This window comes from Rhea americana, unplaced genomic scaffold (genome assembly GCF_003343005.1).
Source record: "Rhea americana isolate MKP2758 unplaced genomic scaffold, rheAme1 scaffold_128, whole genome shotgun sequence".
Classification (NCBI taxonomy): Eukaryota; Metazoa; Chordata; class Aves; order Rheiformes; family Rheidae; genus Rhea; species Rhea americana.
In genome coordinates, this window is record NW_028185350.1 from 2,345,843 (window position 1) to 2,364,309 (window position 18,467).

The window sequence follows — 18,467 nt, forward strand, 5'->3', positions numbered from 1 at the left end:
AAATACTTCAGTAAATCACACAAAACAAAGTAAAGCACCACCAATACAGCTTAATGCTTGCATAGAAGGGAGCCTGGAGTCTCGGGGGCAGAGGTGGCCTTGGCCTCTTTCCAGCCACTGAGCATCTGCTTGTATCCACTTGTGCAAGGGAGGGAAAGGGATTTAGGGGTGTGCCAAGCACTCTCTCGGGATGGCAAGTCTTCATCTTCTCATCTTACCTGCTTTGACTCTTAACAAGGCATAGATATGAGACATGTGCTGAGAGTCTCCTGCTGTCAGGACTCAGTTATCCAAGTTTATGTTAATAGGTACAGRTGTAACTACAGTATTAGCCATGGGTTCATGGACGCCAGCGACACTTGAACAGGGGTCTTACACCATGTCTCTTTGAAAAAGACACTGCTTATTTTGGGAGAGCCCTGCAAACATCTTGGTCCTCACAGCCCTTCATTCTGCTGTCAGTAGGTATTTGCCAGGCCCCAACAGCAATCTTCAYGCCCAGCAGCTGTGTGGGCCTCTGCGCCCATGACTATGTATGTATGCAATCCTAAGGCAAAAGCCTTAAGTTATTTGATGAAGATGCAGTAATGAGATGAAGAAAGGTGCCTTCTGCTACATGTTTGCTGGGAAGAAAGAGATTCATTCAGTTGCAGGGGTAAGCAATCGAAATGCCCAGCACATCTCTTCGGTTAAGGAGGAACCTACCTTAATCCCATGACAATTTTATTATTTAAACAACATTAATGGAAGAGATTGCAAGAGGAAAGTCAGCACGTCCCAAGGTGCCAGTTGGGTATGCTTTCTTAAAACTAGCCCCCTACTCCTAACGACTTAGTTGCACTACTAAACCCAGAAATACAAGAGAATTGGGTTTGATGAACTGGACAACAGACCAAAGGAGACCTCCTTGTGCTGAGCTGCTACTCAATGGGAACAGAAACTGCCTTAACATAGCAGCTAGGTTTGGGGTTTTTGATTGTTTTTTTCAAAATTCACCAATGCAGACCTTCACATTCTCGTTTGTCATGTTGTRTTTTAACAAGGTCCTGACTATCTCACCTTGAACTGTCATGGAACCACTCATCTTCAAAAGGTGACGCATCTCTTTAGTAACAGCTAGCAGCCTGGAATCACCTTTGCATATTTGGGTTAGAAGACACTCCACTGGTGATGCCTSATACTTTTAGGACATGCATGGCAARAAAAACATCAGCTCCAGTTAATGAGATGGAGGAAGCAAAGTAATCCAGCAAGTACTTAAAATCCCAAAGTAGATGCAAGGGGTGGGGTCAGCAGCTCTAAATATGATATAAGTCATCCTTACTTTTGAGCTCATTCTAACTAAACCAGTCGTGCTGCACAGTCACTGTTCAAACATTGCACAGAGAGAGGATGCCTGTGAGATTAAGGTCACCAAGAACTTTCCCACAGTTAAGTAACGTAACTATTTGGGCAAACATTTATTATGTTAGCTTAGGGAAAGATTCTTCCCTCTTCCTTTATTAAACTCAGCAAAGGAAGCAACTGTGAACAAGCAAGTGTAAATGGAAGGCAAGTCACTAGCACTTTATCTTAATACAAACTTAGATCAGCAGCTTGCCATTAAAATGAACACTAGATCAATTAATGATAACAGAATGGTTTTGCACAGAGCAGAAGTGAGGTTACAGGCAGTGTGGCATGCAAAAGGACTTTATAGCTGCATGCACTTGTCCTACTTAGGATGGTAAATTCCAGATATGCCTCCACATCGGGCAAACTCTCTACTCCCCACTCAGCTATAAAAAGCAAGGTTGTTTTAACCAAAAGCCAAGAAAGGAAGTGTCTGGGTGCTGCAGCAACAATTCCCTTAGATTGAAAGGGRAAAAGCACACAGCAGGGACAAGCAGAAAGAATGTATCTATAGATATGTACATATATCACAGTGCTGTAATTTTTGTATGTAGCAGTAATGTAAATAAGTGTATGGTTTTTATAAAATACATATTATGAAAATCTATAAAGGCATATTTTTAGTAAAACAATGGTCTACTTCTTTTGTAAATAGTTCTGAGAATAAAAACATCATTTATATGACACTGTCTCAGCTCTAAGTCACTGCTAATTCCACATAGCTGCGGAACAAGCTCACTTTTTAAAAACTGTCGTCTTAACATCTAACAGCATCTTTAGTACCTCATCATCCCAAGATGTTCATCCACATATAGCTCTTTCATGTGTTCAGAATAGAAGGGTTCTGGAGAAAGAACATTTGAAGCATTTAGATCTTCTACTGCATGGGGTAAATAGGTGAGCTTGTAAGTTTTCTCTAACATCCAGCCATTTATATCCATTACCAGTATGTGGAAGAATATTTAAACTTCAACCATTTTAGACACAACATATGAGTGAACAGTGAAACATCTCCAATTTGCACCAGTTGGTATTTCGACCATCAGTCCTCCTTAGGACTCCCCTGTCTATGCAGCAATTCCAGAACGGTGCAGACAGGAGAGACACCTTCCCATACCAAGTTTTCCTCCCTTCCTCCAGAAGCGAGCCCTTGCTTCCAACAGCCCACTTTACACATCAAGGGCAGGGAGGGCTAAATGAATACTGTAGGCAACACACACAGCAACAGCTGCTTAATCCCCACACACAACCTCCTGGGAAGGCCAGGACAGACTCCAGATGCTTCTTACTGCCTTTGATGAGCAGCTCTCAAGCTCTCCCAATACCTGCTGTAAAACTGAAAGAAGAAAGATTCTAGAAAACAAACAAACAACAAAAAAAAAAACCCTCACTCACTTCCTTGCGGGGATAAGGAAGAGAAATACAGTTACCAATTCCAGCCTGCTGACTCATTCACATTTAGAACTACAATAGCAACTAAACATTTGAAAGCACTTAGTGTGTCTTCTTGATACACCCTCCCAGGAAGAAGGAAAAAGAAAACCCCACACCTCCACACACAGCAGAAGGGCTTATCCCTGGCTTGCCACCCTCCACCTCCAGAAGCTGGACAGCAGAGGAAACAGAGCCTCAAAAAGGATTTGGCAGCTTGTAATCTTTATTTTTAGTTTTTAAAAATTATTTAAAAAGCATAATTAGAAACTTTCATTACAGAAATAATCCTAGCAAACCAGTTAGACATTCCATTGCTCGACATTTAGGAAACTTCACATCACCACCACTAGAGACGCAGTCCCCACCCCTTCCAATCGGATAGTCAGTGGCGAGAGCAGGGAGATAACTGCTCCTCTACAGCCAGTTCTAGAGAGAAAAAAAAAAAAAAAAAAAATCCCACTTCAAGCCAGGAAGTTGGACACCTCGATTGGCAAAGTTCAAATTGTGGCCACAAAGACCTGGACTCAAAGAGGACTAACCTTTCCACACAAGAGAACACTCCAGGCTTGGGTGCACCATTTCCTCATTTTATTGCATCCATTCCAGTAAATTCAGACATTTTCCTTTAATTCTGCCCGTATGAAGTTACTTCTTCCTAGATCTGCACATGTGCTACCACCAGAGTCCCAAAGGAATGCCATCGAGCCCTTGAGTCTGGAAGTGGTAACCGTCACAGGACAGCTTCACTGCAACAGGAAGGCTCCGAGGACTGACAGAGCTCCTTCCTTGCGCGCGCACCACATTCAACATCAGAAAGCATACGGGATGGACGCCTGGTAGAACATGAGCTGCCACCTTCCATAGCGGCTCTCAAGTCTTGCAATTAACAGTGCTTACACTAGCAATATCATCCCAGCTCATTCGTATTCTTGGGTTACCAATGAAAGATATGTGAAGAAACGGGTGAAGGCAGCTGGATACATAATCCCAGCACCTGAACTGATTAAAAATGTGTTACACATTCATTATTTGCATTTTAAAAATGTCTTTGAAGTGATTGACCATGATGTGATTGTTTGCTTAGGGCTTTTACCACACCCATAAGTATCTTTAAAAAAAAGAAAGACAAAAAACACACAGGCAAAGTAAGTGACTAAAATTTAGCCTCTCCTTGGGGAGAAAAGGGGAAAAAGTGGACTGATTCAAAGCTCATGGACATCAGTGAAACATATCCTACCAAACTAAGGCCATCAATTCCATAAGACTACATACTGAAACTGAATACATCCATCCTCAGGGTCTTAAAGGAAGCCATACCCTCCACGTCTTTTAGTCATTTTAATAAGAAATTCTGTTTTATTATTGTATAGGTAATTATTCAGGTGCTGAGCATGTACTTTTCAGCCCAGACATTTGATATTTTACTTATGCACACATACACTCTCCACCTTTAACCATACCTATTCAGACTGATGAACTGAGCCTTGGTTTTCCCAGAAAGGCCAACAAGGCCCAGGAAAACGTTGTTGAGTATAACAAGACCAGAGTTTGTTTCCATAGATGATCCTTCACCACCACATAACCCAAGCAAGCAAGCTTTCCATTTCTTTATGTTAATGAACAGTCCTCCTTTCTAATACGAGAATTCTAGGAATGATCCTGCAGCAGCTTTCACATAGAGACATCAATCCAGAACAGCCAAATTCATTCTCATGCCTTCTCTCTCCCTCTCCCTCACAGAAAGAAAGTTTTGCCACCAAAATTCACATTCAAGTTCAGATCTCCTAATAGYGGACATGGCATTGAGGAGAAGTTTTTTTTTTTTTTTTGGCAGAATCATTTTTTTCTTGTTCAGGAGAAATGAACTCTCACTTAGGACCCTGGCAGGACCAGAGGCAAAGGTCAGAGGAGTTTAGTTTTGTTTCTTTTTTTAAAAAGTTTAATCCAAATAAATCCCACTTCTGCAGGTTGGTATGTTTTTCAATTTTGACAGAAACTAAAGGAGAGCACAGGTACAGCTGGGCTGCAGCACAAGGTGAAACCCAAGGATCCAGCCACAAACCTGAATCATGGCAAACTGAAGTTCAAGGCCCCAGCAGCAGCAGCAGCTGCCAGCCCAGGGGCTGGTGAAGTGAAACCCCAGGCTCCAGCAGCAACACCTGCAATCCTGGTACCTAGGAAAACAAAGCCTGAGCCCCAGTAAAAGCCTGGAACTCAAAATGAAGCCACAGGCCCCAGGGGCACCAGTTGCCAGCCTGGAGCCYGAAAGAAATGAAGCTGAAAGCCCCAGGGAAGCAGCTGCTGCCAGCCTGGGGCCAACTTGAGTTAACTTTGTACTATTTCTTTTAAAAAGATGGATTCTGCAGTCCATGATTGGTTGACATTAAGAAGGCATAAGCCAAAGCAACAACAGGGAGGCGAGGCTGGTTAAAGCAATATACATTATATACAAACTCTTGGGTTAATTAGTCCACTTGGTAGGCAACGTCCTTTCTTGTCTACAAGGCGCACTGGAATGAGCAGGGGAGGAGAGAGGGGCAAGATTCCATCCGATACCTTCTTGGCACTGAAGTGGTAAGGTGCCAGCGCCTCTTGATAGAAAACATGGAGAAAAAAAATAATCTTTAAATAACGGCACAAAACTGAGAAAGTCCTCCCAAAGCCTGCCCCAGTGGAATTGCCCGAGTCTAGTTGGAGGGGCTGATCTGTCTGAGAGCAGAGTCTCTGCAGCAGGGTAAGGGCATTAGCAGCACCGCTTCTTCCGTTTACTGTTCTTCGTTAGCTTCACCACATCGTTCTGTTGCTGCTGTTGCTGCTTTGCTAAGTTTTCTTTCTTTGCTCGCAGAACTAGCTCTGTAATGCAATTAAACATCTGCAAGAGAAATAAGCAAGTTCAGACCACCTAGGAACTAAGGCTAGCTATTGAGAGAGTTGCTTAAGAAYAGCATCTGCTTTTCTAGATATTTCAACAATGATTCAGCAATCTCCCAAATCCACTACAGGCTAAGCTGAAATCCAGCATCTTCCACRCCCATGCTAAATCAACAACCCCTCTCTGACCTTTCCCAAAACACTAAATAAAAACAGCTCAGTTTGGCAACTGAGATYAGGAGTAAAGGGTGAACAGTCACCCTCCTAGAAGACCCTCTCCATGTGASAAGACTTTACTAAGAAAACACCTAATGAGTTAACACTAAGGCCAACGCAAAGGCAATGAGGTCCCCTTCAATTCCCTTCCCCACTCCTTCCAAGTAGTCCGATGTCTCCTCTCAGTATTTTAACTACTCAGTTGCAGTTTATACAAAGCATTTTACCTTTCTTCCTCAACAAGACTAATGCTATTCTTATTTTTTCCAAACTATTATTCCCAAGTAGTTTTATATGTACAGTTCTGCATAGCATATTACCTCTTCCACATTAATATTTTCTTTGGCGCTGGTCTCAAACAATTGGATCTCCATCTGCCCAGCAAATTTATAAGCATCTTCTGTCTCTACTACTTTTCGTTCTGGGTCATCATTCTTATTCCCCACTGAAAAAGGGAAGAAAAAGTCAGTACTGCACTTCAGTAGGACAGTCTGGACTGACTGCTGGAAGCCCACTAAACATAAATATATTATAAATATTATAAATTATAAATAAATATTTACCTGACTAATATATTAGTCAGATAAATATATCTGACTCTCCAATGAGGAACTTACCTAGTATCCGGCAGACATCATCACAGTTTTGATTAATTTCATGCAACCATCGTTTTACATTCACAAAAGATTCTGCACTGGTTACATCATAGACAACAATGACGCCGTGCGTTCCTCTGTAATACCTGCGGAGCAGAAAAAGACACCATATGTGAGTTCAAATTACATATAACCTCCCTAGCACTTCTTCTTGCATGCAGCTTTTACAAGTTTAACAAATTCTCAAGTTGAGGCAACCAAGTGCCCCCATTTTCTCTCCACTGGGAGTCACCAAATTCTTTTACAACAGGTAGACTGTATGCTATCACTAAACCTACAAAGCTCCCTGCTTATTTAGCAGGCCATACAATTAGGTTCAAAGTRGAAATACTAGCGCCAGATACTTCCTTGTTCGGGCTGCCAAAAGAAAAAAAAAAAAAAAGTAACCAAAGATAAACACCGTCTTCTAGCTACATGAGCAAAGTAGCAGTACCCCCAATATATCCTCATAATTGGTTGCGAGCCTTAGCATTGCACGAGCTCTGAAATTGCCCACTGGCTGGAGTCACGCTTAATAAATACTGCAACAAAATATCTTTTAACCCTTTCAGTTTTATTAGGTGAACAAAATGTACCCCAAGCTCAGAAGTCCTTCCATTGAAAATCGGACGCTGCATAAAGTATCTGAGGAAAAACACCATTATGCTTGCGCCATTCTTCGGCTTTGTATTTCTAGTTTTTGCTGGCTAAAAACAGATACTAGAGAACCACTTATTAAGTCAGCACAGCTGTTCCTGCATTAAGACTTTTAGCTTACTAAGTATCAGATGAGAGCCTGAAGCAATATTTTTCCCTACCAAAGGTCAAAGGCCAGAGGCAAGTCAGTCATACCAAGCTCTGCAGTAATTTTGTTATCTATAAAAGATTGAGACAAAAATTTGAGCAGATCTCCAGATACACTCAACCCCCAGGCACAGTTCTCATTTGAGCTCACAAAAATTTGTCTTGTTGAGGGACTGTGTTCCGATCGCACCTTCCTACTCAACAGATCGACTCCATATGTGCATTTAATGAGTTCTGCTACCTTTAGCAATTAAAAATAAGCTTCACTCTGGTTTACTTCCATTAGTCTTGGGCAATCAGCACCTTTAAGAGATGATGAACAATTCTGATATACAAGAGAAATGTGAAATCAAGTTCCAGTGTTATCACCTACATGAACCTACTAAAGGCAAGCAGTATGAACCACATTCATAGGGCTACCAAGTGTTCTCCCTACTGCAAATTAGGCAGCCTTTCCAATCAGATCATTGAAGCAGTTGACAGTGAGGCCTTTAGTTCTTGTATTTCCCGTATCTTTATTCTTTCCCTTTCACTTCCTCTTTCTTATAACCTGTATCAGTCTGAGGAATGTTAATACACAAACTGAGGAACATCCCTTAAACTGTCACAATATTTTTAGAGCTAGATTTCATACCAYAAGTACCTCTTGCAGCACTCTCCCTCATACGGCATTTTAGAAATAACTACTACAACAACCTCTGCTTCCTTTGACAGTATATTCAAAGTCTCTGAACAGACCTTTGAACTCCAACACTTTTAAATCTAATCCAAATGTGCTACCTTTTGGAGGACCTGAAAAGGTTTAGTCTCACTTCTGCCACTGATTCACTTAAGCAAGTCACTATCTCCTCCTCATCTTTAGGTTCATCATCCCATCTCTAACAGATTATGCCTTTATAAAAATATCAAGGAAGACTTGCCAAAAATAGCCATATATTATATATAGTGTGTACACATCCCCCAGCCTGTTCTTCTGATGATCCCTTGGTAGTGATAGCCACTAGAAATCAATACTCCTGTGGAGTAGGTTGTATCACAGAGAAGTAGGAGAACCCACTTCTACTGATCACCCAGGTGCTTTCAGGTCTGTTTGGCATCCACAAGGTATACTGTGTTTTACCAGCAATCTGTGCTGTACATCTACTTTACTTGGCAAGAATTAATTGAGGTGAAAGTTGTTTATTCTCAGACCATTAGAGACTGCACTTCCAAATCTTCTAATCTGTTCTCTATGAGTTCCTTTAATAGCTTTTAAATTTGCTATAGCACTCTAGTTGTTCTAGTTACTGGCTCAACTCTTTCACAACTTAGATCCTTTTGAGGAAGAGCACTACATAGCCTGACTCCACAGTCTGCAAAAATAATCCATCTTCTCCTGACACTACTTTTATTGTAGGCATTACTTTTGATTAATAGTTGTATATGTTAGCATCAGAACAGGAAATATCTCAAATCCTACTGACACACCAGATTTCACTTCAGCCAAACAATAAACTGATTATCTTCAAACTCTCTCATAGCACTATTAAAAAAAGAAAGTTATCTAATGCAGCAACCCTCAGGCTGACCTGCCACTCCTTCAGCACTAAACATTACATTTGTCAAGACAAGGTTTAGTCTTTAAGAGAAATGTAGTGGCTCTACAGATTAGGCTCATTCTGTTGCATACACCATAAAACCATGATTGGCAGCCTAGCCATCCAGACCAGAGGACCTAACAGAGCACCTTGCAGCCCATACCTTACCCATGCACCTAGGCTTTCTTCTAAATGAAAGCAGATGATGTTGGGGAGTATGGTAACAGGCACCCTTCACATATAGGTCCCACTCCTGACACAGAGTCAGTGTACAGACATCATGTGCCAGTGGGGATGAGGATTGGACCATACAGCACAGACTACTATGGCATTCAAAACTCCGCAGGAGCTGGGAGTTGCTGCCACAAAGCACTAATATTGGCAGCCACCTCATCAGAAATATCATGCTTTGTGCAAGACAGCAACCCCTGACTCCTGTAGAGTTCCTACCAGCACACACTGCTTCTATTTTGGGAAGAGAAAATTGTCTGGCGCATCATTCTAGAAAGGTTGCCAGCCCCTTATCTACAATAAAAACATCATTTTCTCCATTGGCTGATGTTACCTTTTAGCAGCCTGAGAGATAAGACTGCAACTACCTTTTAGTCTCTAAATCTTAAGTCCCATAATACACACATTTTTCGAAAACCTCGTCGTGCTATTTTCTATCATTTACTAGATAAAATCTTGTGTCCTAGATAACATTTTAGACTAGCAGATGTAGCAAAGATTCTCCATCACAAAGTGCAGGACAGTCCTAGAAAACAAAATCTCATTTATCCTACCCCATACTTCCAATTTCAAAATGATGTAATGCAGAACTGCTTTTATAAGGAGCTGTAGGCTTTGGCGGGTAGAGAACAGATGGGGCTTTTGGCATTCTGGGAGAAGTAGGTGTAAGTCTTGTGCTTTTGGCAACCAAGAGGTAGTTGAGGGTTTGATACAAGAGAAAGAATGTCCCATCTTCTTCCCATTCACATTTTAGGGAAGACAGAGACCACATAAGCAAGAGCAAAAGAGAAATGAAGTTCTCCTCAGCCTCCCATTCAAGGTCTGGATGACTGATACTAGTTGTCCGCTACATGGCAGGTGCRCTCTGCTATGTACCCTACAAACCTCAGAAGTCAGTATATACTACTCCCAGTGATAAATATATTAATGAAACACAGAAAAGGAGTTACAGAATAGTTAATGTTTCATCTTAATCGGATRCTTCCCTGGACACTCTAAACATGTTAAGCAAACTTCAGCTTTCCAAATGTACGTGTCCTTGAACACTCAGTAGTAGACAACTGTCTATTAWGGTTGGAAAAGTTACTTCGATTTAAAGGCTTTACATGTGAAAATCTAGCATTGTTGTAGAAAAATCTTGAACAACAACATTTAAGTTTTGATATAAACAGAAGTACTGAAATGCCCTGTTTTACCTATAAAATTATATAAAGAAAAGCTTAAAGACATAAGCATACAGCCTTTGAAACATTACCTACTAATACTGCAGACACTGAAAAAACTCTTCAGAACTGGTTAACCATACTCATCATGTCCTTCAGCCAGCTGCATTCACCCTTTACTTCTCTGAAGACTACTTTTCTAAACAGAAGGGAACATTTTACAATAAATTGCAGTATTCTCTATTACAAGATACCAATAAGAATTACCTTAACTTCTCTTATTTCCTCTAATAAATGCTTCTCAAGATTAGCATCTTGAGTTATACTAGCTGGTTGCATGAAGTATGAAGGCTGCTAAGTAGGATTTTGAAGAGAAAAAATATTGCTGCCTGCTTTCTGTGCAATTCAGTGGGGATAATGGGTTCATTTTTCCAGGAAGGGAGGAAGAAAGAAAGCACCAACTTGACAGGTCATGGTCACTGGTCTAATCCAGCATCTTTATTAATAGTTTATTCGTTTGTGGTAGACACCTTTCCCTAACCTGGATTCCTCTAGAATTCTAATCAATTCCACAGAATTCTAATACATAATCTATTTTCATACTYCCCTCTTCTCCGGTTCCTGGAAGCGTATCTATTGTCACAGGTCAGTTGACTAATCTTTTGACCACCACAGCTGACACACAGCAATTCTATCATCTCAGAAAGCTTATTCCTCTCCTGAGGATGCCATTCCCATTCAAATGAATGGCAGAGAGTCCTGCTATTACTGTTTCACCTTGAGTTAATATCTGAAAACTATTATTGAAAACATCTATCCTAAAACTACAGTCCTAAATAAGAATACAGTCCTATATACAAGAACAGATTAGGTCCAGGTTCATGCATCTTAAGTATTTCTACTAATGCAGCCAAGCCCTGGCATGCTACACCTCCAGTGAATTTAACCGAAAATTTAGAGTTGGGACAATGCTCCATGCCAACCAAATCGGCAAGAGAGATGGCCTCTCCTCTCATCAGGCACCAGCCACCCCAATTTCCATCATTTACAGATTTAATAGTAGAAACAGCTGCCATCGCTTCTCAGTTTGAAATGCTGATCTATTTTAAGTTTTCCTGAGTTTCTGTGGAGTTCTCCTCCTCAACTTCATTACTGTGCAGCAGTTTTGTTCTTCCACCTTCAGCTTCTGCAGCTGTAGTCAAGTTAAAAAAAAAAAAAAAAAAAAAACTATAACCTTTTAATGTCTCCCAATTTTCTACTATTAAATTCCTACCACTTCAGCCCTTTTGCAATTCTAGGTCTACATAGTAGCATTCCCAACCTGTTATTACCAGATGGGTTCCAATTTCAGATTTGTTTGCCAGGCTTGGCTCAACCTCAACCCACACACTACCTTTTAACTGCAAAGGGACTTCCTGGCCTAGAACATGCTCAAGAAACACCTTTTTAATATTCTTCACCTCAGYCTAAACAGTCATTGTTACAAGGCTCTACAGCACTCTGACAGTGCACTGCCACTCCACCTGTGATTTGGTCAGCCAAGTCCTCTCAAGTTTAACATGGCAATCCAATTCATCACTCAGTTTGGTTAAAGCAAATCAGTTACTGCACTACTTAGCCACTTAGAAAGTTTTGTTTTTAAAAAAAAAAAAAAAAAAAAAAAACAGAATCTTGTTATTTATTATTTATACAGATGGTATGTCTAGGTGCAGAGTGACTTTGGGAGAACAGCAAGGAACATCAGACAGTCACAGCTAGCCCACTTAGCAGTAAGAGAAGTCCTCACTGTAGCATAACTAGAGTTTCAGAAGCATTTCTCTCAACACTTCAGGTGCACTTGAACACAGTTACTTCCCTGCATCATGTTGCACAAAATTCAAGTCTTCCTTCTCTGACCACAGAAAATTCCATAGCTACTTTACCAGTTTTAAGGCAGCAAATTTGGAGCCTTATATTCCCTCAAGATTCATAGAATCAGTAAGGTTGGAAGGGACCTCTGGAGATCATCTAGTCCAACCTCCCTGCTCAGCAGGGTCACCTAAAGCATGTTAGACAGGGTTGCATCCAGGCAGGCCTTGAATATCTCCAGAGAAGGARACTCTGCAACCTCTCTGGGGAACCTGTTCCAGTGCTCACTTTTGTAAGCAGCTGTGCAAGAAAAAAGCATCAGCAAAGTGCAAGCATCTCATGACACTGAAGTTACTCCATTTTAAGTGATAATGGAACCAATGAAAAGATTTGCATAAAACACCATGCAAAACCCAATCCTGTTCACAAAAGGAAGCCTCCTTTCCCAGGATTCCCCACTCAGTGCTGGATACCATGGCTTTCTAATCTAGCTGGCATCAGCCCCTCAGCCCCATGAACCAATGCTCATTAACACAGCTCTCAGTTGTGTCAGGGAATCTGAAAACAGGAAGGCCATTTGCTGACTCAGCACTAGTTCAGGCACTCTGACTAGCCTATAAGCACAGCTGATACGACTGCAGCAGTGCTTTGCTGCCTCCCCCTCACCACTTCCTGCCTGAAGCTGGCTGCAGCACTGAAACAAGAAGTGATGTCATGCACAGGAACCCTACAAGAGGTAACCAAGTTTTTTCAAGCTAAACACTTAAGAAACAATGGAAGTAATCCAGTAATATCCGTATAGAAACGCAGAGGAAAGGGGTGGTGCACACACTGGGTTTGATTCTCACATTTCTAGCTATTTAGACATAACATAGGGACAACTAATCCACTGTTTCTAATGTCTAAGTTAACCAACGCACAAGCCAAACAAGACCCTGTTCTCTTAACAGGAGCAATCAGTCATGAAAGGCTACAAGAAACACCTAGCGTGGGGGGTTTCTTTTTGTTGTTCATTTGTGTTAAATACCAAAAGGAGACAAAGGCTCTATTTCCAAGTCTATTTCTTCCTCTTTCCCCAGTGCCTCCACGAGCAGCCCCACATTTACTGCAGTTAGTTTACAAGCACATTTTATTCTTAGTTCCCATTGCTGCAGCTTGGGGTGTGGTTTCTTCAGGAACAGGAAAAGCCATGCACATGCTGTTCAAAAGGACAATGAGCATGAAACTGAACTCAAACCAAGGAAAAGGTTAACTTCATATGGGTGTCTGCTTCAACAAGACCCCACATAAAGGTAGCCTTTAGAAGGCATTTGTCTTAATAAGTCTTGGATATCCAATTTTAAGACCTCAAAGCTACTCGGAGATAGGGCCTGCACTTTGCACTTCTGCAATATATTCAATCACAAGATGATCCTCTTCGACAGGCTTTAGAATTAGGTTTACTAATACATGCAAAATAATGAAATAATTCCAGTTCTACAGTTTGGAAACTGGAAGCAGAGGAATAAGGCCAAGCCAGCATGGAAATTTACAGAAGAGTTAGGAAAGCTGAAATCCCAGTTTCACAGCTAAACCACAAATCACCACTTCCACCTACTCTAAAAGAGCTGAGAAGTCCCACTACACAGACAGCACAGTTACCATTAGCTGATCAACTGCAAAGTTAAAATATCTGAACTGTAGCTTTAGACTGCAAGATCCGTACGTGAAGTCACATGTCAAAAAGTCCGATTATACTCACGTTGATGTGATAGTCCGGAAACGCTCTTGTCCAGCTGTGTCCCAGATTTGTAGCTTCACTTTCTCTCCATTAATCTCAACAGTCCGGATTTTAAAATCCACTCCAATTGTGGTAATGTAGCTACCTGAAAGAAAAGAGAATAAATGAGAACCTAAGTCTTCCTTCTATGTCTCAAAGCACACTTCTAAACTTCATTTGGCAATAGCTCTCCAACTGGACATGAGAACAAGGTTCCTCCTATCCAGTCCTCTTTTAAAGTGCCCTCTGAGATCAAGGTGATCTATATATTTTTTTACTTGCAGCTAACCACTTTATTCCTAGCCCTAGAGCCACTTCTTCCATCCCACACTAAAAGTTTTAAAACTCAGTATTACAAAACCCAATTCTTCCCCTACAACATTTGTTATCAAGAATAAGCACCCAAATATCTTAAGAAGTTAACACTAACTATGGAAGTATTTCACCTGTAAAAGATTTGAGATAGAGCTTTGTCTCAAATGCTAATGCAATCAGTTAYTTTGAATACACTCTGTTCTAAGCACTTCCTCCCAATAAATCAGTTATGTCACAAATGTGAACGATTTAGCTACAATACTCAATCAGTTTAAATCCCAAAGGGCCAATGGGAAGTCTGCACAGAGCACAGTACAAGCTCAAAAGTCTCAGCTATTTCTAGAAYCATGTCAGTACTTAAGTACTACGATGCTTTCAGTTATAAGTGAAGACGAAACAGGACGGCTTCTACCGACCTGTGCCAAGAGAGGCACAGTTAGAAAGATAGCATATTCCCAGTACAGTGGGCAAAAGCAATCAAACAMCTTTTTGCCTACCAACGGCACTGAAGCAGTCCTTGACCATTTTACTTAAATAAGTAAACTAAACACTCACCTGAGAATGTATTATCTGCAAAACGCAACAGCAAACTGCTCTTGCCCACACCTGTGACAAAGACAGCAAAATCTTTTAATACAGTCATACCTTGGACGTCAAGTAACATGGCAGTATTTTTCCTATTCATAGAATTTTTCAACTTGAACTAAAAATCTTTCCTCAGCCCATAATTTAGTACCATCCACCTTGACCAAATCCTCAAGGAGACTACTGAGATGAATACCCAAATGCCAAGTGACACACTGCAGTTATTCCAAGACTTGCTACGCTTCTTGATGCAGTACAGTTTTTTTTTTGTCCCCTCCTTTCTTCAACCCCAAACTCTCAACCAGTAGTTTTCAAGCTACAGTATGCAACTCATTCTAAGAGGTTACAAAAAGCACTGACTAAAAGCAAGTGTATGATCAGTAGGCTTATATTTGCTAAAGAAAGATCCAAAAAATGAGTATGCCCTGCTAATTAAAGTGCTCAGAATACTGCTCTGAACTTCTCTATGGAATCCAACACGCACATCATGCTTAACACCACTGCCTACCTCCCATTCATTTACGCAGCACTGAACAGCAATGGAATTTGGACTACTTAGACAATCAGACTAGGGTTTGGTACTATAAAGCTTACGTTATCATTGACACAGTTTAACAGAAGCCCAAGCCAAATAGTAGAGTTGGGAGCCATTGTTCTACACTGTCATCCAAAAATAGGCTAATTCTACATTTAACAGGAAGAACACATACCTTTCTGAATTTGCACCTTTTGCCAAAGTGTTCCATGAAACATCTTTAAGTGCTTTGAGTAGCACTTAATCCAGATTTTTCTTAAATGAGTGTTTGCACCCTGATAACACCCCATTTCATGGCAGCATTTTTCACACTGCTTCAAATAAGAAATCCATTTCTGCACACCCAACCAAGGGAAACAGAATCAAAATGCCTCAGTGTTGTCATCTCTACATAACATCTCTTGCCTCTTCCTTCTCCCTTCACCCTAAAAAACACTGATATGACACRAAGAGGAAATTCAAGGTCACCAGTGCAATTATCTACTAAATATTTTCAGGTAGGAGTTGTTAAGCTAAGTATTTTGATGATGTATAACTTACAAGTCTTCCTTAATAAAGAGGACTGTGCAAAACATATGCAACAACTACACTGAACTCCTACAGATCTCAGTCACTGGAATCTAAAGATAGCTACCAGTATGAAAAAAACTAAAAGCCTACATGATTCCAGTAATCCAGATCTCACATGCATGAAGTTCAAATCACCGCTGACCTTAACATCCAGAAAAGCCATACTCCTTTCTCACCGAGGCTTACAATTTTTTTTTTAAAAAAAAAAGCAGCTATTAAAATTAGAGTTACAGTATGCACATACTGAATACCTCTGAGCTTAGAAGAGCTATCAGAGCAGTTCCCCAACTTTAGCAGAAGACTGATAATTTAGCAAGAGCTACACCTAACCCATGCAAAATAACCATCTGCTAAGGAAGATGGGTTTCAACAAGTACGATGCTTTTTGATCAAAGAGCTTTGACCGCCAGCTTTGACCGCCAGCTTAATAAAAAACACTCAGATGCTTGAACCCAAGGCTTTGTCAGATCACTTTTTGCTTCTTCTTCAAAGTCAGTCAGCCTTAAGCAGCTATACTGCAGAACGCCACGGGCTGCACATGACTGCTGCTTTGTCAGACTATCCACTGCTGCATAGACACAATCTTGTCCACAGTTGCTCTGAGATGACTTCTAAAGAAGAGAAACCTCCTGAACTCAAGAAATTCTACATGCTCCAGATGACAAAGATCTCACTGAATAAACCCTGTGTCTCTGACCCACACTGTTCCTGTGCAGAGAAACCACACGCTTCACGATCCCCCCACTTCCTACACACAGATATTTGAAGATCTGAAGAGGAAAGAAGGCTAGAAGGGTTTCTTTGCTTGTAGAAGACAGCAAGGCCCCGAAAGTCTCCTGACTTTGCAATATCAATGTTACAAGCATATTTCTGCATYATAAGAGCTTCTAAAAGAAACCCCTATCTCACTGAACGGCAGCATGAATCAGAGAAGCTCATGCAAAGCAAAGATCACCTGYATTAAGTATTTAGCACAACTGAGATCACCAGCAGCTTTTTGTGACCTGCTCTAAAAACACACAAGCCTACTACCCTCTTATCATATTTGCATATAGGGAGAAAGCAAATGAAACATAACAACCATCCAGTATCCAGTCCCCTTCTGATTGCAAGGCTTTTCAGAACATCAATAAACAAGGCAAGCAAACTGTTGTGAAAATGAGGACAAAGCCTTTCTGTTGAGGTAAATGCTCAAAAAGAGAAAAATCAATACTTAAACTACACAGTGAGATTTAATTACAGCAACAGAGAACCACAGACAACCACCACATCACTTCCCCCACACACACACTGGATACACCATAGGGACTTTGCTCAGGTTAAAGAAGGTCAGCTAAGAAATTTCACTTAATTGTTAAGAAGGAGAAGTTTTCCTCAGAGTTTTCATCCTGTTTATCTTGCCTGAACAGTTTTGAAACTCATTAATAAGCAACAGTGTTACTGCCTTATTCAGAAGACAGYGTTTGGTTTTACCGATCCACAGGCTCCCCAAAACACTCAGGTTTAAGTTATTTCTAAGCTGTTATCACTTGTCTAGCTTCTYTTAGATGCACTCTTCTTAAAATAGTCCATTCCTTCTTGTGCACACAGTCTGGYGCAGAATGAAATATTTTTATATACAGTCCAGTCCGTAGAGGTGACAGCTCCCAAGATTGTGCAGCATTCCTTTTTCACCCCACAGCAGTGCCTTGCTGCATGCTGGGACCTGCCTCCTGAAGGACCACACCTCTTAAAACAGGAGGGTGGATGCCATCTACTCCAGGTTATGGAAATTAAGCCGTAAACTGCTGAAGGGTTTACCAGTACAGAACTGGACAGAAGGTAGGAATGTCCCCAGTCCCACTTACGTACTTGCACTAAACCACCAGGCTCAGGGTGAATCCACACACTGCCTCTCCAGAAGTTTCTGAAACCGCTCCAGAGGTATTCACCAGTCTGTTTGCAAGATCTAGAACTACTCCTCATCCATAAGGATTTTAGATATTTGCATGCTATACTATAACTAAAAGCACCCCAAATCATCAGCTTTTCAAGCACAGAAATAAATAAATACAGTGACAAAMGCTAGAACTGAGATTTTAGGTTGATGCTTTGAGAGCCTTAAAGAGCAATTTTKATAACGAAGTACTAGAGCACAGTAAGCACCACGCTGGAAACAACGGCCCCCAGGGCCGAGGACCAGCCCGCCCTTCCTCACGCTGCCCTTCACTGCCCGGCACATTAGGAGGCAATTCCTTCCTCATCCTGCAAGAGATTAGTTTATGCCCTTAAAGCACACGGCTAGCAACGGTTTATCCTACCGTGAACGCTGATGCTATCCTTACCGATACGTGCCTAATCTTTACATTTTTTCCCCTCGTTTTAATCCAGCTATTCGCCACGGCTCCCCGGGAAGCCAGTTCCACGGGTTCATCCGCCGCGGCCGAGGAAGCCCGCGCAAGGCGCTCCCGCTCCCGGGGGCGCGGCGACCCCGCGCCCCAGCCCGGCCCCAGCCGCAGCGGGCACCAGGCACAAAGGCGCCGCCCGGGGAAG

The 18,467-nt window shown here is 41.4% G+C and overlaps 1 protein-coding gene across 1 annotated transcript in view; it reads right to left on the reverse strand.

Moving 5' to 3' along the window:
* Positions 1-3,031: 3,031 nt before the first annotated feature.
* Positions 3,032-18,467, reverse strand: part of RAB35 (RAB35, member RAS oncogene family) — a 17,254-nt gene continuing 1,818 nt past the window's right edge. Inside the window, exons 3-7 of the mRNA XM_085326120.1 lie at positions 14,801-14,851; positions 13,913-14,036; positions 6,531-6,655; positions 6,234-6,358; positions 3,032-5,698 (exon numbers count right to left, since the gene is read on the reverse strand). Coding sequence (XP_085182246.1) covers positions 5,570-5,698; positions 6,234-6,358; positions 6,531-6,655; positions 13,913-14,036; positions 14,801-14,851 — 554 coding nt within the window. The 3' untranslated portion in view covers positions 3,032-5,569. The remainder of the gene's footprint in view (positions 5,699-6,233; positions 6,359-6,530; positions 6,656-13,912; positions 14,037-14,800; positions 14,852-18,467) is intronic.